Source organism: Manis pentadactyla, chromosome 9 (genome assembly GCF_030020395.1).
Source record: "Manis pentadactyla isolate mManPen7 chromosome 9, mManPen7.hap1, whole genome shotgun sequence".
Lineage (NCBI taxonomy): Eukaryota > Metazoa > Chordata > Mammalia > Pholidota > Manidae > Manis > Manis pentadactyla.
This window is the reverse complement of record NC_080027.1, coordinates 41,381,517-41,405,345: the sequence shown is the minus strand read 5'-3', so window position 1 is coordinate 41,405,345 and position 23,829 is coordinate 41,381,517. Positions and strand designations below refer to the sequence as shown.

The 23,829-nt window shown below is 54.4% G+C and overlaps 1 protein-coding gene across 4 annotated transcripts in view; it reads right to left on the bottom strand.

Annotated features, from left to right (window-relative positions):
• Positions 1-23,829, bottom strand: part of ARAP1 (ArfGAP with RhoGAP domain, ankyrin repeat and PH domain 1) — a 62,469-nt gene that overhangs the window by 11,368 nt on the left and 27,272 nt on the right. For all 4 annotated transcript variants that reach the window (XM_036888597.2, XM_036888598.2, XM_036888594.2 and 1 more), the window contains 18 exons: positions 18,916-19,085; positions 18,495-18,562; positions 17,791-17,921; positions 17,522-17,677; positions 17,077-17,146; positions 16,659-16,779; positions 16,064-16,266; positions 15,629-15,735; positions 9,845-10,044; positions 8,013-8,098; positions 6,629-6,811; positions 5,389-5,563; positions 4,058-4,192; positions 2,049-2,184; positions 1,697-1,799; positions 728-923; positions 415-466; positions 156-319 (listed from right to left, as the gene is read on the bottom strand). In XM_036888597.2, the coding sequence (XP_036744492.2) occupies positions 156-319; positions 415-466; positions 728-923; positions 1,697-1,799; positions 2,049-2,184; positions 4,058-4,192; positions 5,389-5,563; positions 6,629-6,811; positions 8,013-8,098; positions 9,845-10,044; positions 15,629-15,735; positions 16,064-16,266; positions 16,659-16,779; positions 17,077-17,146; positions 17,522-17,677; positions 17,791-17,921; positions 18,495-18,562; positions 18,916-19,085 (2,456 nt within the window). The remainder of the gene's footprint in view (positions 1-155; positions 320-414; positions 467-727; positions 924-1,696; positions 1,800-2,048; positions 2,185-4,057; positions 4,193-5,388; positions 5,564-6,628; positions 6,812-8,012; positions 8,099-9,844; positions 10,045-15,628; positions 15,736-16,063; positions 16,267-16,658; positions 16,780-17,076; positions 17,147-17,521; positions 17,678-17,790; positions 17,922-18,494; positions 18,563-18,915; positions 19,086-23,829) is intronic.

Sequence of the window (23,829 nt, the reverse complement as noted above, 5' to 3'; positions counted from 1 at the left end):
GGCGGGGCCAAACGTGGGCGGCCCGAAGCACTGGTCACAGGGCGGGGCCTCGCCGCTGCTTTCAGAGGATCCTGGGAACCGAGGCTGGCCTCCGCGGCAGGAGGCACAAGCCTCTCTGGGCGGGGTGGGACATGGGTCACGGGAGCGGCGCTCACCGCACTGCGTGATGTAGTCCACACAGCGGTACACAATCACCGGGATATCTGAGTCTCCCAGCTGCTGCTGCGACAGCGTGTCCCCCGAGCTGGCTGCCGCTTTCTGGATGGCCCCCAGCCAGCCCGCGAAGTCCAACCGCCTCTCCCCCTGGATGTACAGCGTCCTGGGCGGAGGACAGTCAGTCACCTGGGGGTCTATCCCTGCCCTACTCCTCCCAGGCCTGTCAGGCTGCCGCAGGCTTTTCATGCCAGGGCTCACCTCCTTCGCTCCACCAGCACCAGCACCTGGTTCTCGCTGTCTCCTTGGACCGCTGTGGAGGGGACGGTGGAGGTGAGGCCCAGGCCTTAGGATTCCCAACCTGCTTCCTCCCGAGGCTCTCTGGGCACACACCCCTGGGGCTCACCCACCCACATATAGAGGGCGCCTCAGGGGCAGGAGAGGGCATGAAAGGGCAGGCCGGCTCCTTCCAGCCAGGCCAGGGTAGAGTTCAGACTTCCCAGGAGGGGCTAGGAGCCTGGGAGCCCAGGATGGGGTGCCTGGAGGTTGGGGGCTCAGGTCTGGATCCACGCACAAAGCTCCTGAAGTTTCCGAAGTTGCAGTGGTTCCTCGCAGGGCCCCTCTGGGAAGATAGCACGGAGCTCAGAGCCAGTGAGGGAGAACCAGCCCTCCTGGGCCTGCTGTAAGCTCAGGCCAGCTTTGTAGGGTAGGCGCCCAAGCCGCTCAAAATCCCGGGCCAGCAGATCCTCAGCCAGGGGAGGCATGAACGCCTGGTAGAGGCCAGGAGGAAAGGGGAGGCAAGCTGGGGAGACTGCATCAGCTAGCAAGCACTGCCTCCCCAGGACACCCCAGCTCTTTGGCCTGTGGGCCTGTGCCCGCTCCCACCGGCTGCCTCTTCTCTCTTCCCCAGGGTAGAACCCAGCACAGGGACAAACTCATATCATATATGAACTCGGGAACTTCATACCCATTAGATGAGTCCTCCCACAGAGAACTTTTGCACACACCCACCAGGACGTCCCTTCCCTGGGATCCCATAGCAGCAAAGCACCTCTGCCTCTGCTGTAGCACTCATCATACTGTTGCTGTCTGGACCCCATCTGTCTCCCCTACCAGCATGGGAGCCACTGCAGAGCCAGAACCAAGACTGGTTCAGCTGGGGCCTAGGGCTCTGAGGAATGACCGTCGAAGGCTCACAGATGACTGATCAATAAACAAGCAAGTAAGAGTCAAGGGGACCCCAGAAAGTCCCTGGCTTCAGTCCCCAGGGCAGAGGTCTGCAGGAACCTTGCTTCACTCCTCCGGGACAAGGAACCCACACCCCCCTTGGTGTGCAAGGCCATGGACCTTCTTCCATAGCTGAGACAGGTCTCCTGACCTCCCTCCCAGAAGCTAGAGGCCCTTGGTGTGAAGAGCCTAGCCTGTGTCTGCTGCCCTCTATTCAGCCTTTGCTCCATGAGATGGGGGAGCTGGGATCAGCCAGGAGGTCCTACCCTGGGCTCTGTCAGACTCCCCCAACACCCAGCCGCTGACCCAGGCCCACCTTAGCAATGCAGTTGACCCACTCACGAGCCAGCTCTGCACTCTCCAGCCCAAACAGGTACAGCCTCTCTCCCTCCGTGTACACCTCAAAAGTGTGCTCGAAGCTGTAGATACACAGGCCAGGATTCAGGCCCATCCTGCCCAGACCCCCTCCCCCTTCCCCTTCCTTGGCCCCCTAAGAGAGATGGTGAGAAAGTCCTAAGCTGGGGTCTCAGGAGACCTGGTCTAGGCCTTAGACAGCCCCAGTTTGTTGGGGAGGTTCTGCCCCACAGGCTATTTCCCTGTCTGCCAATATGGTGGGGGTTAGGCCTCGCAGCAGTAAACAGTCTGTGACTCTGCCCAGAGGTACTCACCCGTGGGTGTCGGGAGCGAGTACTGCCAGGCACACAATCTCACTGGCCCGAATCTCCCCATTGGGGGTCACTGCCCGTTCATTCTCATAGTAGCTCAGGACCCCGTCGCTAAGGACACACCAGCGTCGGCTGAACTCTGGGGAGAAGTTGGGCAGGGGAGAAATGAGAAGCCTCTGCCCTACCTGAAAGCCACCTCTGCATCCGCCCCAGGCCCCGACTCCTACACCTGACCTGTGTCCTCTTCATTCTACTCACAAACTTCCCCCAATTCCACCCTCCCTGCAGCCCCACTGCCCAGCCCAGCCCACACCTCTCCCCTGGACCACTGCAGTGGCCTCCCCATGGGTCTCCCAGCCTTGCCTCTTCCAGGATTCAAAAGTGATCTACCTAAAATCAGACTCCATCCTTCCTCTGCTCCAAACCTTCCATGCCCCTCTTGTCCTTGAAACAAAGTGTGTGCCCTTCAGCATGGCATTCTAGGCCCTGCCAGGTCTGCCTCTGCCCATCTCTCCAGCTGCCTCTCTGGCCGCTCCTGAGCACACCCCCCACCCTCCCCAGTTTTGCTCATCCTGGGCCCTGGCAGACTATCCCCGGGGCAGAACCTGGCACAGTTTCCATCCATCAATGCCATAGGAAGCCTTCTGTGCCCCACCCTCCTTTGTCAGCAGCACCCACTGCTCTACACTCTGCCTCCTCCTGTAACAGCTCTAAGGAGAGTGACAAGATACCACAAAGGAACAGAAATGGGATTCTGCACCAGGCAAGGTGGAGAAAGAACAGAGTATCAAGGCCATGCAGGCTCGGAGAGTTCATAGCATTGAGCTTCACCCTGGCTCAGAGCTTCCTGGCACCTAGAGCAAAAAGGATGACTCAGGCATTTACATAAATGACATTATCAGGCAGAGGGAGGTAGACAAGGGGCAGTGAGGTGATGAACAGCACAGAGTTAAAGAAACCTCTCTGAGTATTGCAGAGCTCCATCTGAGGATGCCGAGGGAAACAGTAAGCAATGGTCTCAACAGCACCCCCACAGCAGACACTGTCTCTCAGCCTGTGTGCAAGGACATGACATCTGCTCCCTGAGCGCAGCATGTCCCAGAGCCTGTGTCCCAGCTGGGCTCCCTCCAGGAGTGCCAATCCAGCCTCAGTGATTCTTCATCCTGCAGACATCTGCCAAAGCGTCCACTGTGTGCTAGGCAGTGTTCTGGGTGCTGGGGGCTACAGTGCGGGCCAAGAGGACCTTATATTCCAGTGGGGCACAGAGAATTGATAGACGCATCTATGAACAGACAGATCAGTGTCAAATCTAAGTGGCATGAAAGTAGGACAAATAGGGCATGTTATTTCAGATAAAATGGTTAGGGATGAAGTCTCTGAGAAGTGACATTTAAACAGAAACCTGACTAAAAGGACTGACCATGCAGATATTTGTGGAAAAGTGGTTTAGGCAGAGGGCACAGCAAGTGCAAAGGCCCTGGTGAGAATGAATGTGTCCCATGTTTGAGACACAGCAAGGAGGCCAGTAAAGCTGGAGCAGAGAGGTGAGCAGGGTTGGAGAGGTAATGGGGTGGGCACTGACGTGCAGCTTCTTGTGGGAGGTGGTGAGCACTGTGGATTTTACTCAGAGTTGGAGAGCAAATGGAAGGTGGAGAGGAGAGTGGGGAAGAGCTTTAAGCTTAGTCTTCCAACTTTGTAGCATCCACGGGCTCCACACACCAGATGCCCAGTCAGGGCCCACACCCACTAGGTGCTCAGTAAAGGCTTCTAGTCTAAAGGAAACTCTGGCAGTGACTTGCTCTGCAGTGCCATGCCCCACTCCCACCCAGTCAGCCCATTTATTAAGCACCTACTGAGTACTAGAGATCTCATTCAGGAAGCCATCTGAGGTGACTCAGCCAGAATGTACTTGGCACCCTTATGGGTCTACTAGCCTGGCGAGCCCTGGCTTCTCTGGCCCTGCCACCATGCCAGAATGCCACGGCTAGGGTGGGGTCTGGCCCAGCACCCACCTTCCCGGGCACGGCGGTCCTGTAGCAGCCTGCTGGCAGAAGCGGTCTTGTAGAGGAAGCCGCTGTGGCTCACAGTTGGCAGAACAACTGAGTAGTGCTTTTCCAGGGGCTTCACTGAATCCAGGCGAGGTACCTCTTTAGGTAAGTGGGGAAAGAGCAGCTGGTCATGCTCAGCATGTAAGGGTGTCCCTCTTCACCCCCACGTGGGCCAGGCATCCAAGCTTGCATTCAGGTCACCAGCCCTGGCTCCGTGACTAGCATCCTTGGGTTCTCACTGTCACATCCCGGGCTTTGCCCAAGCCATTCTCCACCTCTCCTAACCTGTGCAAATTCCATCCCACTCCCAAGGTCTCACTCCAGTACACCCTCTTCCAGGAAGCCTCCCTGACCCCCAGCCCAGCCCATTCTGTGGAGGCAGAGCCAGCGCACTAGGATGAGGAGGGCCGCAGCAAACTTACTAGCAAGCCCCAGAGGAAGGTTTGTCCCCGATGACGCAAAGCCTAAGGAAGCAGCCCGGCTGCAGCCCTGCTCCCAGCAGTCCCAAAGCCCAAGCTGGCTGGGTGGTCTCCTGTGCCTTTCTGGACACCTGGGCTCTCTCCAGACCAGCACACCCCACCCACCCATGGCCAGGAGCCCAGAACCCCAGCTGCCAAGCTCCACCCGCAGTCCTGGGACACGGCCCTAGAGGCCAGCCCGGGGCCATGGCCAGCAGTGCTCACCCCCACCGTCCCCTCCTCACCCGCTCCAAGAATGGGAGCCAAATGGGACCCACCCCCAGTCAGTGACAGAGACCCACCTAGACAGAGCAGTGGACAGGGCTGCTGTGGTGGGTCACCCACACATGGAGAAATGCAACAGCACCACCCCAACTCCGCTGCCCCACCACAGGAACACGCTCTGCACACGCACAAACCCCAAAGTGCTACACACTCCCAGGTTCAAGGAAACTGATCCTCGGCAGCTCAGAGACAGACACTGGCACACTGACGCCGTCCTAAGGGCCCTAAGGGTCCACACTGCAGGTCAGGGAGAGACCCACAAATACACAGAGATGCAGAGACAGGAACACAATGGGACATGCCTATGCGGGGGAAGCCAGATGCAGAAATGCAGCCTGATGTGTAAAGCTAAACACACCCCAAGTCGCACACACCGCTGCACCAGGGCCCCTCAAGGAGCTGCAATTACAGCTCGAGTGGTATGTAAATCAAACTGGCAGGGTGATACACACTCCCTGGCAGACTCCCACCCAGCATCCCCTCCGAAGGGTCAACCCCTGGAAGCTGGGGGGTCCCAGTCCTTCAAGGTGGACAGTCCCACCGGCCACTCACCTGTGGTCCGGTTGTTCCGAAGGAATTCCATCTGCAGTGTCTGCCCCGCCTGCTCAGCAAGAGCCAGGGGCGTGGGGGCCTCGGAGTCCCCTGAGAAGCAGTGGACCCCAGCCCCACAGCCCAGGAGTGCCTGGGTCTCAGCCAGGTCTGTGGTGGTGACTGCAGCGCACAGGGCCTGGGGGAGGGGAGAGGAAGGAGAAGGTTGCCCTAAACTGGAATGAGGGGCCGTGGGAAGGGGGCCTAGGGGAGGGCAGGGAGTAAGAAGTCACCCAGGTCTGGGGGCCCATCCTCAGGCTGAAAGAGAAGAGGGAGGAGGAGAGACAGAGGAGAGAAGGAAGAAGAAAAAGGCCAAGGAGAGGGAGGGTGGGCAGGGGCTGCCCCGCAGAAGCCAGGGTCCAAGCGGCCCAGGCCTCACCCCTGCTGGCAGCCCCGGGACCCTGTCGGCCGCCGAGCCTGTCCTCTAGAGGCTCTCAAGCTCCCTCTGCCTAGTGCAAGGGCAGAGGGGCTGCCGGGTTGCTAATTCCTCCCACATTTGAATTCCTCACTGCCTGCCCAGCCCTCCCAGCCAATGGTGTTGCTGCCACTCCTGGCTGGCCAGCCAGACTGGGCTGGGCTAGGGGCTGGACTCCTGGGCTCCTGGCGGGTGGAGGCCTGGCTCCCATTGGGCTTCTAGCTGGACTGAGCTGCCTGGGTGGGGCTGCTCGGGGGAGGGGCCAGAGGCCAACCAGAGGTCACAAGTGGCATCTTTCTGCCTAGGAACAGTCTACCGCCCCCAGCCTAAGTCAGACCAGGGCCCAGGGCTTGGCTCCCAGCCTTTAAGGGCCTGGGGCCCACACAGGGCCTCATCTGGAGTGGGGTGTGCATTGGGGGGGTGGGGCGGTTGGAGCAGCCAGCTGTTTTTCATGAGTCTGACAGGAAATAGCATCCCCATCAAGTTCCCTTCTTTTGGCAGGATTCAGAAAGAGCAGAACAGGGTGCAGAAGATGTAAGAAGCAGGCGGGGAGGGAGGCGGGCAGATGCTGGGACGTAGCCTTGGCCCAAGGGTCAGACCTGGTTCTTCCTTGCTTTGCCCCAACTCTCCCTGTGGCTTAGGCAGGGCCCTTCTACCCTCTGGACCTTTTCGCCATATGACAGCTCATCACTTTGAGCTGATGAGAAAGATGGGCTGAGACAGGGTGAGGAATGGGGGGCAGGAAGAAAGGAGGTGGTCTCAAGGGGTCCAGAGGACCAGTGCTCTGACCTTGTCCAGCTCTTCCTGGTTGCCAAAGAGCGGGTGGTAGCGGCGGTACTTGCCCTCACGGTACTTGGCCTCCAGGTGGCGACGCCGGGCACCAGGGCTGCTGCTGGGCTGCAGAGCCTCACTCGGGGGCACATTGGCTGCCCAGAAGCAGTTCCCAGGGCCATTGCCCAGATGTAAGAAGAGCTGCGGGTGTGGGCCAGAGATCAGAGTGGCAGCCTATGGCCAGAGGCCCATCCCTGACAAAATTTTGGTTTTGAGGTTGTCAGGCAAGGGGCTGGGAGAACCAGGCCATCTGCCCATTCTCCCATCAAGGAAACTACGGGGGAACCTGACCTGTTGGTGCCCAAGGGTGCTCTCCCACCAGCTCTGGGCCTGAGTCCTATTCCTCAGCTCAGTGACAGGACAAGAGGCCGACAGTCTGACAGGTGGACACCCCAGGCTTGGTGCCTGTTGAGGGCCTTGCTATTTCCTGCCCAGACCCACATCTGGAACTTGGCATTCCTGAGGTTATCACAGGTTGGTTGGGGGTGGGGGTGGGGGTGCTGACTTATCAGCCAATGGGGTGGGCAGGGATTTGGGAAAAATCTTCTGTCCTTGACATTCCTCTTTAGGCTCAGGGGAAGAGGGCAGGGGCAGACAGAGGAGAGAAGGAATGTGGGAGCAGGTGCAGGAGTTCAGCATTCAGGGGACTAGCTTATTCATTCTTTCCTTCTGCTGATCATATTCCATTTCCTGGGACCCCCAACATGCCTCTTTCTCAGGTCCTGTGTGGTTGCTGGGTCACAGCAGAGAACAAAACAGAAACAGTCCCTCCTACCACTGACTCTCTGACTGGGCAAGTCATGTTTTCTCCCTGAGCCTCAGTGTCTTCAATCTGTAAACTGGGGATTCTAAACCTAACTCACAGGAGATGTGACACTCAACTGCTCTGGAGTCTACAGCTTGGCTGGGGCTGTCAGGAAGGCCCTGTGTGGTCACAGCCTGGGTCCAGCCTCATGTTGCAGGACCATGCATACTAGTACCTGGGAACCCCAAGCACACAGGCATAAATACACATGTGTGTCCCCAGACGTACATACACATACATGCTGGCACATGCGAGTATAGATAAAATGGAGTAAAAATTTTAGGCTTTGCAGAGTTTCTGTTACATAATCTTCTTTTTTTTAAACAATGCTTTAAAACTGTATAAACACTCTTAGTTTACTGGCCAATTTACTGACTTTGCCAAAACCAACTCTTCCAAAATCCCCACCCACTAGGTAATCCCAAAGGTCTCTTCTAGTTCCAGGGCACTGGGGTTGGTGAGATGGGGTTGGGAGACCCAGACAGCCACTGAGTGAAGCAAACCCTAAATACAGGTGGCAAGCAGGGGCCTCCCCACCTCGATGAGTGTTTCTGTCCACACCTTCCTGTCCATCTTCAGGCTCCGCACCTTGGAGATGCCAGCACCCAGGCCACGGTGCTCCCCTGTAGACAGAGGGCCAGACTCAGGGTCATCTGGGCCCTCTCCTTCACAGAAGCACTCATCTCCCCACTCCCTAGGTGAGAAGCCTTCACTAGGCTTCTGCAGCAACCCTCCTGCTGGCTCTCTACAGCCAAGCTTGACCCCCCATACAGGCCACTCCGAACAGCCCAGCCAGAGTGAACTCTTTAACATGTAAATCCTCTTACTTCAAATCCCTGCTTTAGACCCTCCAATGACTGCCCAGAGCTAGATCTAAATTCCTTACCTGCTTCTCCTCCAACCTCTTCTCATGCCTCCCCGGTGGCTCAGCCACACTCTCCTTCCTCTTATAATTGTCCATGCTCATTGCTGCCTCAGGGCCTTTGCACTTGCTTTTCTTTCTACCTGAACTCTCTTCCGCCATCTGCCCAGGGTTGGCTCCTTCCTGATACTCAGATCTCAGCTGACAAGTCACATCCTTAGAGGGCTTCCTGACACATTCCCTGCCTAGTGCTTGTCATTATCTGACACTTCTACTGGTTGTGTATTTCTTGCCTCTCCCCACTAGAACCTAAACTACCTAAGAGGAGAAACCTTGACTGCCTGCATTAGAGTCAATACTCAGTGCCTAGAACAAAGTAGGCACTTAATAAATCTCTGTGGAAGGCAGGGGAAGGGGAGTAGAGGCTGGAGGGAATGCAGCCCTGCTCAGCTGCAGGTTCCACACAGGACCCCCGGGGCAGGCAGGAAGCTGGAGGCACTCGCTTTAGCACTGTCTGGCTTTGGCCCCATCTCCATCCACAGTCTCCTATGGAGTGTCTCATCCACTTGTCACCCTCAGCCCTCCATGAGCTGACACCCTCCTAACCTAGTTTCCAATCAAGGCTTGCCTTCTGTATCCAGCTGTCATAGCCCAAGGCCTCCTAAACATTTGCCTTGAACACCCCACAAGCTCTGGGGTTTCTCACTGAGCTCAACTCCTCCAGAACCTTTCTTTCTCCTGGGCTCCTATCTCCAGCCACCCAAAGCTGCCTGGCACTGTCTGTTCCCATGGGGTCCGAATCCCCAGGACCTAGCACAGTGTCTGGCACATCACAGACCCTAATAAATTCTAGCTAAATAAATGGATGAATCTTGGGTTCAACCCTCTTTCTTTCTCATCTTCTTCACCTGATCTGTCCTTGGGACTTCTACACCACGGACCCTCCACATCTTTTGAATGCTCTCCATCGTTTCCTCAGACCAGGCCTCCTCTCTCGTGGACTCAGCAGCAGTCTCCTCAAGGTCTCCGATCTCATCCACTCCAACTCAGCTTCCACCCACCAGCCAGTCTGATGCACAAATCTGACAATGTTCCACTCACTCCACCTCCTGCCCACCTCCACATGAAACACTAGCTCCTCCCTCTACATGGAAAGCCCTGCCAGGCAGGTCCACTGCCAGCCCCTCCTACCTCACCTTCTGATGTGACAGGGGCACTGGACCCCAACAGGCCTGGGCTGAAATCCAGACTCCCTGACTTGCCAGGTGACCTGAATGAGCCATTTTCCCTCTTTCTGACTCATAGTCCCCCCAATGACATGAGAAGTTGAATCTCTGCCTTGTAATGCAAGGCCTGCAGATTAACTGTGGTAGGAAAGCTTGGCACACAGGTGCAACTTCACTGGCAATGACCTATCACCGTGGCTCTAGCCCCTCCACCCAGGCAGGCCACCTGCCACCCCACACACCAGCCCTGCCGTGCTTCAGCCTGGTGCCCCCACACACACCTGCACAGCGCTTGCAGATGACGACACAGAGGTTGATGGAGGCCCAGTCGGGCTGGGCAGCCCCGCAGTCGGCACAGAACCTGTTGGGGGCCGCGGCCCAGATGCGCTCAGCCACCTCTGAGGTAGACAGGGCCTCGGCAATGGCTCCCTGCATGGCCTCCAGCCACTGCTCCTTCTCTAGCTCCGATTCGGCCGAGAAACTGGGGACACAGGAATGGGGCCAGGGAAGAGGGGCGTTGGTGGGATAGGGCTCATAGGGATTTGGGGTAGCATGAAGGGCACAGCATGAAGTGGGAAATAAGGCTTTGAGAGCTCATCATCAGAAGAGGGAGGCATCCTGGGTCTGTGAAGAAGGTGGACAGGGACAAAGGCAGAGATACCATGAACCTGAGAGAGAGATGGGGCCTACGGGTGTCCACAGGGGGCTCTGCTCCACCCAGGGAGCAGAAAAGGCTACTGAGAAGAACGGATGCCTGAGCTGAGACGAATGAGAAAAGCTTAGCCAGGTGAGCACAGGGAAGGAGGGAGGGAACAGCAGGTGCAAAGGGGCACGACAGTCCACAGGGCATTGTGCACACAGAATGGGCAGACTGGCACAGAAGAGGCTGGCAGACAGGGACAGGCTTGCACCAGAGGAGGTCAAAGTGTACCCACAGGACAATGGAGAAGCAGGAGGAGGTTTCAGTGGGGAGAAGGGGAGGGTACAGAGATGTCTTCCCCTCTGGCTCTTTTCTCCCCCTAGTCACCAAGTTGCAAGCACGCATTCAAGATTCAGTCCCACGCACTACCCACTGGCGTGATCAAGGAACACATTGTTGCTAGAGATGTCACAGAGGTTAACACAGCTTTACGAGAGGCGCTGAAGACTGCCCTCATCCAAGAAGGCCTAGCGTGTGGCACCAGCAAAGCTGCCAAGGCCTTAGCCAGGCACAGAGCCCATCTTCGTGTTCTCGCATCCACACTGTGAGCCCAGGTGAGGCAGGCCCCTGGTGCTGAACACCAAACCCACTTAATCAAGGTGATGACAGCAGGGAACTCGGGGAATGGGCAGGCCTCTGGAACTAGCAGAGAAGGAAGACTCGGGACTGTAGCTGCTTGCAGTTGTGTGGTAGCTAAGGATGACAAAGGATCTGAGGCCATGGGTATCACCCAAGATTGCTTCAAATCTAAGAAATGAACAAATAAAAACTTGCCTTTTAACAAAAAGGAAAATGAAGACCCCCTCGGTAGTCACAGATAGGTGGCCAAAGTGTGCCAAGGCAGGCATAGGCCAGGGGCCCCATAGACCTAGAGAAAAATGGTGAAGGGCAAACGGAAGAACGGGATGGAGGCGAGAGCACGCCGGAGCAAGCTGGAGCTGGTGATGGGTTTGCACAGGTGGTGCGGGCCATGCTGCTCATGCTGTTTGACAAGGTCCAGGCACGAGGAGGAATCCTGAGAACAGGAAACCTCATAGCTGGCCCCTGCTAATTCCCGCACTTATTTTTGCAGTTATGATGTTGGTGATTGGGCTCATATATGGGAAATCTTATGTATTTAAGATTTCTTAATCTTTAGTAAATAACATAACCCAAAATATTGATCAAAGCAGCAATTCCGGAAATGAAAGCAGTGTTATGGGACCAACTGTTCCAGGCATACTGCCACAAAGAAGTGAGGCAGAACCCAGGCCTCTCTTCAAACTAGATGCAGTTTGTCCTCCCCTTTGTAACAATTCAAGCATGACTAACCAGGAGTTATGGTAAACTGGGCCATAGAAAAACCCATTCTCCCAAGAAACTTACATGAAATAGCAAAGTAATAAAGATTAATAGTCCCCACTGCCCAGGGTCCCCCTTATATTGCTTATAATATTAGAAGACACCTCTGGTATCCCCCTCATAGACAGAATTTATGAGCAAAATAGGAAAATTTATATTTATAAATATCCCATATATAAAAGTTTATAATGAATTTATGATAAAATATTATTATATTAATGGTAAGGTAGTAAGAGCAGATTTAGTGTCATTATATGAAAGATTAAAGAGGACTGCTAGGCCCTGGTGCCTGTAGATGCAGGAGGAAAGGTGTAAACATCTGAAATTGTGGAATGAATATTATGAAAGAATAAGGTGTTTTTATTGTATTTGTAGGAATGTTGAGGAATGGGTGATAGGAGTACCATCCCTAGATTTTAGATGTAAGTTTCAACCCACATGTGTAGGATAGGATTTAATTAATAATATAGTTACACTTAATAACCAAAAAATATATAGCTTGCATTTTATATAACCTGCTTAAACTTTATATAGCTTTAGACACATCTTAAACTCTATGCTTAAAAGCAGACATTATAAACCACACACTGCCACACGCCATTTTCCTGTCTAGCACCTAGCATGTAACCTACATCTCTGGCCAAAAAGGTTAAGGGAAAGTTAAACATTAAATGTTACAAGAAAGCTGTTAAAAAAAAAATGATAACATCCATTTGACCCAGGAATTCCACTTCTAGGAATTTGCCCTAAGAATGCAGCACTCCAGTTTGAAAAAGACAGGTGCACCCCTATATTTATTGCAGCACTATTTGCAATAGCCAAGAAATGTAAGCAACCTAAATGTCCATCAGTAGATGAATGGATAAAGAAGATGTGGTACATATACACAATGGAATATTACTCAGCCATAAGAAAAAAATAGATCCTACCATTTGCAACAACATGGATGGAGCTAGAGGGTATTATGCTCAGTGAAATAAGCCAGGTGGAGAAAGACAAGTACCAAATGATTTCACTCACATGTGGAGTATAAGAACAAAGAAAAACTGAAGGAACAAAATAGCAGCAAAATCACAGAACCCAAGAATGGACTAACGGTTACCAAAGGGAAAGGGACTGGGCAGGATGGGTGGGGAGGGAGGGATAAGGGCAGGGAAAAAGAAAGGGGGCCTTATGATTAGCATGTATAGTGTGTGGCGGGGGCATAGGGAGGGATGTGCAACACAGAGAAGACAAGTAGTGAGTCTACAGCATCTTACTATGCTGATGGACAGTGACTGTAATGGGGTTTGTGGGGGGGGACTTGGTGAAGGGGGGAATCTAGTAACCATAATGTCATAATGTTCTTCATGTAGTTGTAGATTAATGATAATAAAATGAATTTTTTAAAAATGATAACATCTGATGTCAAATAAATAATCAATCTTCCCAGGTTTTCTGCCACCTGCTGCTTCTATAGCTTTTCTTCTTCCTTCCTAATTACAACCCTTAAATAGAATTCGTGCCTCATAACAAATTTACTGAGTATCATAATTCTTCCAAGTGGTAAAGATACCTCAAGACAAATGCTGGGCATAGAAGCTACAGGGCATAAATATGCAAAGAAGTAAAAAGCTAACCATTTCAAACAATATGGCTTCTCTCTCACTTACCAACTTTACATTTCCCTACATGGCCCCGGAAGACGACTGGTTAGCCAGAGACGGGTAAGATTCCTCAAGGGAGGAACAACCTAAGACAGGCACAGTCGCAGGGGGGCCATCAGGTGAGAAACTGGGGATCAACAGAGGTGAGGCTTAGAACCTCACCCCCCCGTTCTGAGAGAAATGTTCTGCATACGTGGATGTTTATTGCCCTGGTCTAGCTGGGATTAACACATAGTCTACAGGCACACACCTGATCATCTACATGTGCTCTCTTACAACACTAAACTATGTTTTCTACCTTTATCTTGTATCTACCTACCACTTCAGCATTTTATTAAAAATAATAATAATAAAGAGAGAAATGTGGTATCCACATATAAATCAAGTATAAAAATCAAATGAGTATTCATATTTGAACTGACTGTTTATAGTTCATAATGCATGAGCAAAACCGAAGGTTTCTGTGATGGCTGCCCTTGTACTGTTCACCATGTAAGAACTTATTCACTATGTAAGAATTTGTTCTCCATGTAAGAACTTGTTTGTTATGCCTCAGAAGATTGGAGACTGATGAAAATTAGGCTTGGGGTGGATTAATGATTGTGCATTGAGCATTGACTCCCCTATACAGAATTTTATTGTTGTTAACAACCATTTGATCAATAAATATGAGAGATGCCCTCACAAAAAAAAAAAAAAAAAGTACACACTTTCAATGGTAAAATAATAAGTAACCGGGATGTTATGAATATAGTCAAGATATTGTAACAGCTTGGTATGGTGATAGCTGGTACCTAGAATTGTCATGTATATAAATGTTGAATCACTATGTTGTACACCTGAAACTAATGTAATGTAATACTGTGTGTCAACTACCCTTCAATAAAAAAATAATTATCTACAAAAAAAAAAAAAAAATGATAACATCTGTAATGAGCCGGAATTATACAAAAACTGAAAGGAAAAAACATTGTACCATCCACGATCAAAGAAAATGTATAACATTATGTAAACCTTAAAAAGATATAAAATAAAGACCCTGCCGCTTGATGTCAGGAGATGTTACAGCCATAACTGGGTGTTTCATCTCCTCACTCATCTCCTCACTCGCTGACGCTGTTCTTTCCTTCGTGACCCACACCTCGGCTGGAGCTGGACTCCGGCACTCAGGGGTGAGCAGGGGAGGAAGGGGCCCATGGGAACAGTGAGTTGAGGAAGAAGTTAAAGTGGGCAGATGATCACAAAGCCATTAGCTGTGCAGGTCTGGAGCTCAGGAGAAAGACCCTGCTGGAGACAGATCTGAGCTATGGGCGAGGAGAGGACGGAGAGGGGCGATGGTGCTCGTGTGGGCCGAGCAGTGACAGCACACCGCGTCAAGTAATGGCTCCACAAAGCCTGCCGTGATCCCACTCACAGAGGAAACCGAGGCACAGAGAGGCTGAGCGATTTGCTCTGATCACCAAGTTGACCCAGTAGTGGACCCAGGATGTTACAGGCTGAACTGTGCCCCTGCAATGTGACTGTACCTGGAGACAGGGCCGTTAAGGAGGCAAGTAAGGAAATAATATCCTAAGAGAGGGGATCTAATCTGACAAGACTGATGCCTTTTATCAAAAGAGGAAGGGACGTCAGATGGCTCTCTTCCCCTCCACATGCACAGAGGAAAGGCTGTGGGAGGACACAGTGAAGGACGAGCCTGAAGGACGGGCCTCACCAGACACAGCTCCTTCCAGCCTCCAGAACCGTGAGAAAACAGACTTCTGCTGTTAAAGCCGCCCAGCCTGTGGTTCTCCGTCATGGCAGCCAAGCCGACTAATGATACACAGAATGTGAACCCAGGCATGGCCCAGTGCCTTAGACACAGCAGCTGAAGGTCTAGGAGCTGGTCAGTCTGGCCAGGGAGAGCGCGGAGGACACAGAACACTGAGAGGTGGCTGAGGGCAGAGGAAACAAGGTGGTAGAGTCTTGGGGACTCAGGGAGGAGCACCCAGGACAGGCTCCACACAACAAGGGGTGAGGTGCAGCCTTTGGTCTCCAGCCCCAAGTGCTAATGACAGACAAGCACCTTTGAGGGGGCAGAGCAGGCTGGAGGGGACGGTGGCATGTGGGCAGTGCAGAAAGCCAGTATGGGCAACTCTTGGAGCAGCAAGACAGGGAAGGGGGACAGTGATAGCCAGCGTGGGGGGTAAAAGTGAGATTTCTTAGAAGGGAGAGATGGGAGCAGGTTAGCGAGGGCTAGTAAAGGACCAGTAGGGGCGGGCAGGGCTGGGAAGGGACGGGAGAAATCCATCCAAAAGAAGGGGCAGCTTCCCACATATGCCAGAAGAAACCAATGGGAGGGAGTAAGGATGCAGGTGAATGAGGGGAGGGAGGCTCACCTGAAGATGCGGTAGGGGGTGGTGAGGTCAAAACTACGTCGGTCTGTCTCCTTCACGTTGCCCACACTCATGTCGATGAAGGTGATGCCGACACCCAGGTGGTACTCCTGGCAGGTGGGTAGGAAGGGGTGAGGGCAAGGTACAGGAGGCAAGGCTCAAGGCCCAGGAGGGGGCAGAAAGGACAGGCAATGCAGTGACAGGAGTAACACTCAGGGCCTGGCAGGAGATGGGCTCAGAACTAGGGGCAGGAAGGGGGACAGGCAAAGGGCTGAGCTCAGACAGGAAAGGGGGTGGGCAAAGGGCAGGACAGAGGGACTGAAGGGCCAGGTGGGCATGGGACAAGTTGAGAGACCAGGTGGGCATGACCAAAGTCTGAGGAAGCAGGTGGGCACGGGGCAGGGGAGACATTTAGCAACCTGGCTGACCCCTTCGCACCTCCAGATTCTTGTAAAGCTGCACTTTGTCCCCAGCCACGGACACATACAATTTATTCTTGAAGCCACGCAGCTCCAGGCTGCCCGCAAGGTCAGGTGGCTCTGAGCCTGGGATACCCAGTGGGGAGCCACCAGGCAGCTGGACCCGGGTACGCTGCTGGGCCACCGCCTGCTGCAGGGCCTGCATCCACTCCTTCCGCTCCGCTGCGCACAACAGGCAGATTAAGCCCAAGCTCTGCCTAGCAGGGGGCCCCAAGGGGTCCCTGTTCCAGGCTCCTCACACCACTCCTCTGCCAGAAAGCCCACCCAGACTGGCCTACCAATCTCTGACTGTCTCCGAGTTCCCTCCGAGTTCCCTGACTTGGACAAACTCGGGTTCCACCCCCAGCTGTGCCACTCGCTTCGTCTATTTCCCCTATAAACAGGAATGTGTGGTTCTGAGGACTCGGGGTGGCTCGAGCACAGCCAGGCACTGGAAACCCCCTCACCCCCCACCTCACAGAGGCTGACTGCTCTCCCGGTTTGATATGCGGGCAGATGTGCCCTGGCCCTCCTCCCCCACTCAGGCCACAGTGCCAGCCCCCTCCCTGCCCCACCATCACTCTCTGCCCGGAAGGCAAAAGTCCGATTGTTAGTGATCACTTCAAACTTCTGATCTCCGATGGCAGCCACTGCGGAGATGCAGGCCACGGGAACAAAGCGCTTAGAGTAGGCGTCCTGGGGAAGAAAGAGGAGCTGTACTGTGGAGGGTGGGACCCCAGAGGCCCAGGCCCTCCCTAACTCTCTCAGTCTCAATAAGTGATGGCTGAAGCCCTGTCTCCCACAGGTAGGCAGGGACAGTCCCCCTAGGCTGACCCTGACCACAGCCTACGGCTGGCCAATGAGCCAGGAGGACACATTCCAGAAGTCAGACAGAAGCTTGGTGAGGACTCATGTGGGGAAGGACTCTGCCTGGTTCCAGTGTCAGGGTTCAGCCAAGGGCCAGGCCTGCATCAGGGACCACATGGGCCGCACCTTGTTACTATCAAAGTATCGCAGGTAGTCAGCATCCAGTCTCACCCATCGCTTCTGATAGATATACGATCTGGAGAGGGAGCGAGATGACAGAGCAGAGGATCAGAGATTAGGGGCAAGGCTCCAGGACCACCCCAGACCCCTCTGACAGCCACACGCAAAGTAAGAAGCAGCCAGATCCAAGGAAGGAGGGATCCCAACTGGTCATGGAGAAGATGAACTTCACCTACAGCAAGAATGAGTCAAGTCAGACTCAAAGTAGGCCTTCTCAATTTTAAGGGTAATAAAATGTAAGTCTGATGGGAATGATGGGCAGGTATTCTGCCTGGGGAGAGACCTGCTCAGGTAATCTTGAACCCTCTGGTTATCCGGTCAGTGACACCAGGGCACCAGAGCATTGTCCACCCACGCAGAGCAACAGCAGGGCCCAACAGGCCTCACTCACCCCTGTGGTGGATTCTTGTCCAGCCAGCCGGCCTTGATGACCGGTGGGGTAGGGGTGGGGCCCCTGGGCAGCCCGTCCATCGGGTGTGGTGGGACCTCGGGGATGAGGAGGCTGCTGGGCAAGGCTGAGCTCAGGCTGCTGGTGTGCCATCCACCACTGGGGGAAGGAGGGAAGGAACGAGGCAGGGGTTGGGGCCTCCCATAGGGCAGGGGCTGCGCTTAGGGAAGGAGGACAGCTGGGTGGGAGAACCACCCAAGAGGGGCACTCACTTGGGGACGCCCTCGTAGGTGTAGTCGTCCTCTTGGTCATCCCCTTGGTCATCCCCAGATAGTTCCTCCCCCTCGCTCAGCAGACTGGCCACACGCACGGCCCGTGGGACTCCGCTCACCGAGGGCTCCTCCTACACCCCCCGAGATCCACTCAGTGTTGTGCTTCCTTTCAAGCCCCAGATCACACCCACCCAGGGGCTGCCACACCCCTTCTGTCCACTCCATCCTGGAGCCACACAACTCAGCACTTTTACTTCTGTTTCCTCACGCTGCCTTCCCCCCCGCCAGCAGACTGCACAGGGACCCAGGGACCCAGGTCACACGACAGAGAAAATCCGTGCAGGCACCAGCCCAGGCCAGAGACAAAGAGAGAAAGATAAAGGGATACGGAAAAAGACTCAGGGACGAAGGGTTAAGACACTCAGAGAGGGTGATATGGGAACACGGAGAGTCAAACAGATGGAGGGACAGATGTGTTCGAAACACCAAGGAGGGAAGAGGCCTCATGCAGCTGCTGCTGAAGATGGGAGTGGGAGCCACAGCTGGACCCCAGGGCCCCGGCCCAGAGTCCAGGGCTGTGCAAGACAATGAAGGAGGGGAGGGACTCTCTGGGAACTGGCTGCCCATTCTCTATCTGGTGGTCCCAGGGTCTGAAAGGCAGCTGACAGGCAGACAGCCCAAACCCTAACCACTGCCTGCCCCACCTTCTTGGTCATCATGCCAGCTGGGGCTCCTGGCCCCTCCTCTGGAGCCTCATCGTAGTCAGAGTCATCTGGGGAGAGAGAGGGGCAGGGGGAGACTCAGATGCAGGAGCCTGGCCCCCGCTCCTGGGCACCTCGGCCTAACTTCACAAAGTCCACCCTCAACCTATGAGAGACCCCCACCCCCACCCTGGTCTGGCTTTCAAAAATAGGTACAGGGGACAGGAAGTACTATTTATACCCTTGGGGCCTCACAGGCCAGCACAAGGGGGTAGCCAAAGGCGAAGCCAAGCCACCACAGGGACGTGAGCACAGCTGGCAGGGCACAGCAGGAAGGGGAGTGCAATCTTTGCTTCCTTGCAGACTCCTGAGGGCCTGGATCCCAGGCCACCCCAAGAGCCCCACGCCTGGCTACGGCACTCACCAAACTCCGGGAGCCAGTGAAGAGGCTTTGGGGGAACATCTGGGGGGTGGGGAGGTGGGGACAGGCGCTGGGAAGACCCCCAGGGTAAGGTGGCTGGGGACTCTTCAGGCTCTGGCTGCGGAGGTGGTGACAGCTGTGGCGACAGCGACTCCTCCTCCTTGGAGGCAAGGCTGGAACAGACCAAAAGTTGGGCACCAAGAAGTTAGTTCAGTGTGGCTGAGTCACTGGGCCAGCGAAACTATGGGACTGAACCAGGACTCAAACCCACTAAGCTCCCAGCTCACCTGAGCTGTAGCAAAACTCATTCACTGCACAGACTCAGACAGGAGGCCCCACACACAACCCTTCCACCTCACTGCCCTCTGCAAAGCCTAAAGGAAGCAAGCACCTTCTTTGGCCCACATGAGCTGGCCCTGTGTTGCTGTGACACGGTCAGCTGTCCCCAAAGCACTAGCTTTCAGCCACACATACCCACTGTGTCTCCACTCCAGAAGAGGAATAGAGACCAGAATGGGGTGAGGGGTGGCCTGCACCCTAGCCTGCAGGGTCAAGGACAGCTACAGGAGGTGAGGCTTGATTGAGCTCTCAGGGCTGAGAAGGCATGTGTGTTGATAAACAGACAGGGCAGACTGAAATGGGCATCCAGGCCAAGGGTCAGGCCAGAACCTTGGAAGCCAAGTCCTCAGGCCCTGAGCTGTGGGTCTCTGGACCAAGACCATTTCCTCTCTTGCCCTGGACATGGATATTCACCACCTCCCCCAGCTCCGGTGCCCTGAGACCCCTCAATCTTACCTGACCCCACCACACCCTTGCTGCCCACCTGCTCCTCATCTCTGCTATAACTCCCTCAGGAACCCTTCCCCGACTCCAAGGCCAGGTTCAAGACCCCCTGGGCTCCCACAGGAACAGTGCCTCTGTCTAGCTCACAACAGGTCACACTGCTCCCCGCAAGATGACTGTCTCTCAAAGAGCTTTGGCATTAGAGGCATGGGCTTGAACCCTCACTCAGTCTTAGTTCCTGTGTGTCCCGTGGCAAGCGGCTACCCTCTCTGGGCCTTAGCATCCTCTTCTGTCTGGCAGGGGCCACCAGCTGGAGCCAGGTGTCTGAGCCCTAACGGCTGGCCCACCCACTGACTGCCCACGTCCAGCAGGGGCCAGCAAGGTGCACCAGAGTGAGTGGGCCACTTTCCCCTCTGGTTATATTCAGCCTGGCCTATTGCTCCAGTGTCGCTGGTGGGGATGAATCCCATGTGACCACCGCACAAGCAAGGAAGGGCTGGAGCACGGTCATGACGCCAGGCCTTGGCTCCTGCTGCTGTGTCACCCAGGAATCTCTTCTCCAGAGTCTCTGACTGGGAACATCTGCTCATCCTTTCACTCCAAAGTCAAGTCCCCCCTCTCTGTGGAAGTCCTTCCTGCCCCTCCTTCATGTTCCCCCATTCCCTATCCATGTTCCCCTCTCATGAGCTTTAGACAAATTATTCCAAGTAACATTTTTTTAAAAAGCATCTCCCTCCTTTGTGCCAGCTATTGGGCCAGTATCTAAGCCAGGACCTGAGCCCTGACTTCCCCTCAAGTCTGTGTGCTGCTCAGTTTACGTGGCCGCTTCCCATCAGCCTGCGTGCTCTCCTCTCTGTGTGTTGAGGAACGGTCAAGACTCTTCCCCATTCTGTGTGCAAATTTGGCCTTCAGCTAGCTTCTTCACTCTATCCCCCCAGAAATCTGCTCAAGGTGGTATGTCAGCCATATTCCTTGGCAACACTGCCTCTGGCAAAAGTGGCCTGAGTGAGGACCTGCACCTGGACAGGTGGCACTGTAAGGGTCTCTCAACCTGGTAGAGAAGCTGGCCCTATGGATTCCCCTGAGGCTAGTGGCTTGGAACCACCCGGTGAGGTTGTGAGAAGACATACTGGCTCTCTGGGACTTGAGGTTTCTAACTAGGGTGGCTCCCTATCTGTCCACTGTGAGTCTCAGTCCCCAGTCCTGAGCTGTCCCCTGGGGGGCCAGAGAATGGCTCCTGGACAACTGGGTGGACAGTGGCATTAACTGCTACAAGGACCCCAGCAGAGAAAGACCTGCCATTGCCCCGATGGCCAGCTGTTCCTTCCCTAAATGCTTCTCAGGGAATCTGATGCCAAGTGGGCCTCTGTTTTGAGCGCCTGAATATTTAGCTGGACTTACAAAGACCCCTTGGTAAGCACTGCACCAGGCTGTCTCCTCCACTTGACCCTGAGTCTCTTTAGGGCAGGGATGGCATCAGACTTGCCTCTTTACCCCAACAGCCTGGTCAGGGCCTGGCTGAGTCAGCAACAAAACCATCTTGGATGGGTGTGCGGATGGGTGGGCAGGTGGATGGAGGGATAGAACATGTGGATGGATAAATGGACAGGTAGGTAGGCAGATGGGTATGGATGGGTTGGCCTTAGGGTTGGGAGAGAAGCAAATGAAAGAGTGAATGACGGCCAAGAGACTGAGGAGTACCTGCAGGCCAAAGGGCATGACCTGTGATGCTGGTCCCCTGCAGGTCAGGTGCAATGTCCTTGGGGACTTCTTGATGGGCAAAGCAATCACACACAACCCCCCAGAGTCCAAGAGGAAGGGGCCCCTGGGGGCCAGGTTGTCATCAGCAAGATCAGAACTTCAAGCTGTTGAGCCAGGGCCAGGTGGCCCAGGGAACATGGAGACAGGTTCCGTCCCCTCAGTGCCAAGTAGGGCTGAGTGGACCTGGCTGCCCAACCTCTCCCAGGACTGAGGACCAGAGCTGAGGGGAAGATGGTGGCCACAGCGCATCCTCCGAGACCACGGAGCTCCAGCCCTCCCACTTAGCGTTCCCAGTGCTCCCCCATCATTGTCACAATCATCTGTGAGGGATCTGCCCATCCACAGGCCTGCCTCCCAACAGGCGGTTCCCTGAGACAAGTGCAACACTGCCGGCTTCACTACTGTATGCCCGGCACTCAGCAGACACTGATACATAAATGAAGACCTGGATTAATTAATTGCTAACCATGTGTATTATATATATATCCTCAGCCTTCTTCCAAGTGCTTTACATGGATTCATCATTTACTCATCACAGGGGCTCTGAGGTTTGGCTTACTGTCATCTCCACTTTACAGATGAGGAAACTGAGGCACAGAGACACTATGTAATTTGTCCTTGATTCCACAGCTGGGATTTGTACCCAGGAGTCCATCACCAGAGCCTTTAAGCTCAACCACCAGTGGCAAATGAGTCCTCAGCCAGGATCTGAGGGCTTCTCTGAGGCCTGCCTCCTCACACTGGCCACCCCAACTCAGGATCTAGGCAGCTCTGAAGCTCACATTCTGTCCAGGAGGGAATGTGCTCACAGCTCTGTTGGCTATTGTGACGATGGCATGAAGGGGAAGGGGAACAGATGCAAATATGTTCCTTGACCAGCAGAGCCTTTGCAGGAAAAGGACTATTTTGCCAAGAAGATGGGAGAAAGGGGCCCTCATGGACCTCCAGGCCTCATTCTAGCCACCTCCTCCAGGAAGCCTCCTGGCTGACCCTGCCTGCCTACCACAGGAGACTGAGGCCATGCTGAGTCAGGGCCAGTCCCAGGAAAGGAGAAGTAGTATCAGGAAGGTACAGCATGTGGGAAAATCCCAGGGGAAGGAACAGTGCCCACAGAGTGTCCCCACCCTAGCCGGAGTCCTGGCCACTAAATGCCTGCATTCCTAAGAGCAGCCCCAGCTCCAATCTGCGGCTGATTGATGACCCACTAGACCAGAAGATCAGCCCCAACCCTGAGTGCATGCTCAGTGGCCCCACCTCCAAGCCTTTGCCACACTGCTTCCTCCTCTCCACTGGTCTCTCCCTACCATCACAGCCCTTCCAAATCCCATCTGTGTCACAAAACATGGCTCAGTGGGCCTATCCTCTAGGCAGCCTCCAAGATGCCCATGCAGAGCTGCTGTCCCCCGCCCCTGACCCCTGGCCTGGTTCGCTGGCTCCTTTAGCCCATTTTCTCCTCTATCCGAGTGACCTGCAGACTTATCTGCTCTCCCTATACAATGCCCACAGTAAGACCAAGCACTCCTGGGCAGAGGCAGGGGCTGGCCCACCCAAGCCTGGGCCCTCAGCCTAAGATGCTGTTTTATTTGATTATGGCAAATATACACAGCCGATCTTATACCTGGGGGCTGGGGGACATGTGAGGCTTCGGAGCCAGAATGGTAAGAGTAGGGTGACCATATAACCATATAAACCAGAACATTTCTGAGGTAAAAGAGGAACTTTAATAACTATGTCAGGGTAGCATGTGTAAAATAAACAGGGGCTGTCCTGGGAAAAATGAAATATGTGGTCACTCTAGTTAAGAGACAGAGCTTTGGAGCCAGGTAAACCCGGATTTGAATCCCAGCTTGACCTCTCATCACTGTGTGACCTCACAAGGAAGTCACTTCACCTCTGACCCTTAGTTTCCTCGCAATCTGCTTCCAGGCTTACTGATGATTCAGTAAGGACAGCTGCTCCCACGTGTCATCAGCACATCCTCACCCCTGCTGTGGCTGAAGGAGGTTCAGGCCCCACAGGCTGGGCCAGGACCCTGCTTCACAGCCCCTGACTCTCTCTTCACATCTTTCTGTCTCTATCAATCTCTGGCCAAAAGAACTAGGCCTCACCATAAGGGCAGGTGGACCACACAGTGGGGCAGTCTGTGGCCTTGAATTCGTCCCCCACTCACATTCCAGCCATCCACGACTGAGCTGCATTCCATAAATGCAGGCTTCCAGGACTTTGCATATGCTGTTCCTTCTACCTGGAAGCCTGCATTTATTCCCTGTTCCTCTCCTCTCCTCTCCTGGAACACCTCCTACTCCTCTCCCCAAAGGTCCAGATCAAATATCCTTTCCCTCCATTCTGCACCTCCCTTCAGGCCCCAGGCTG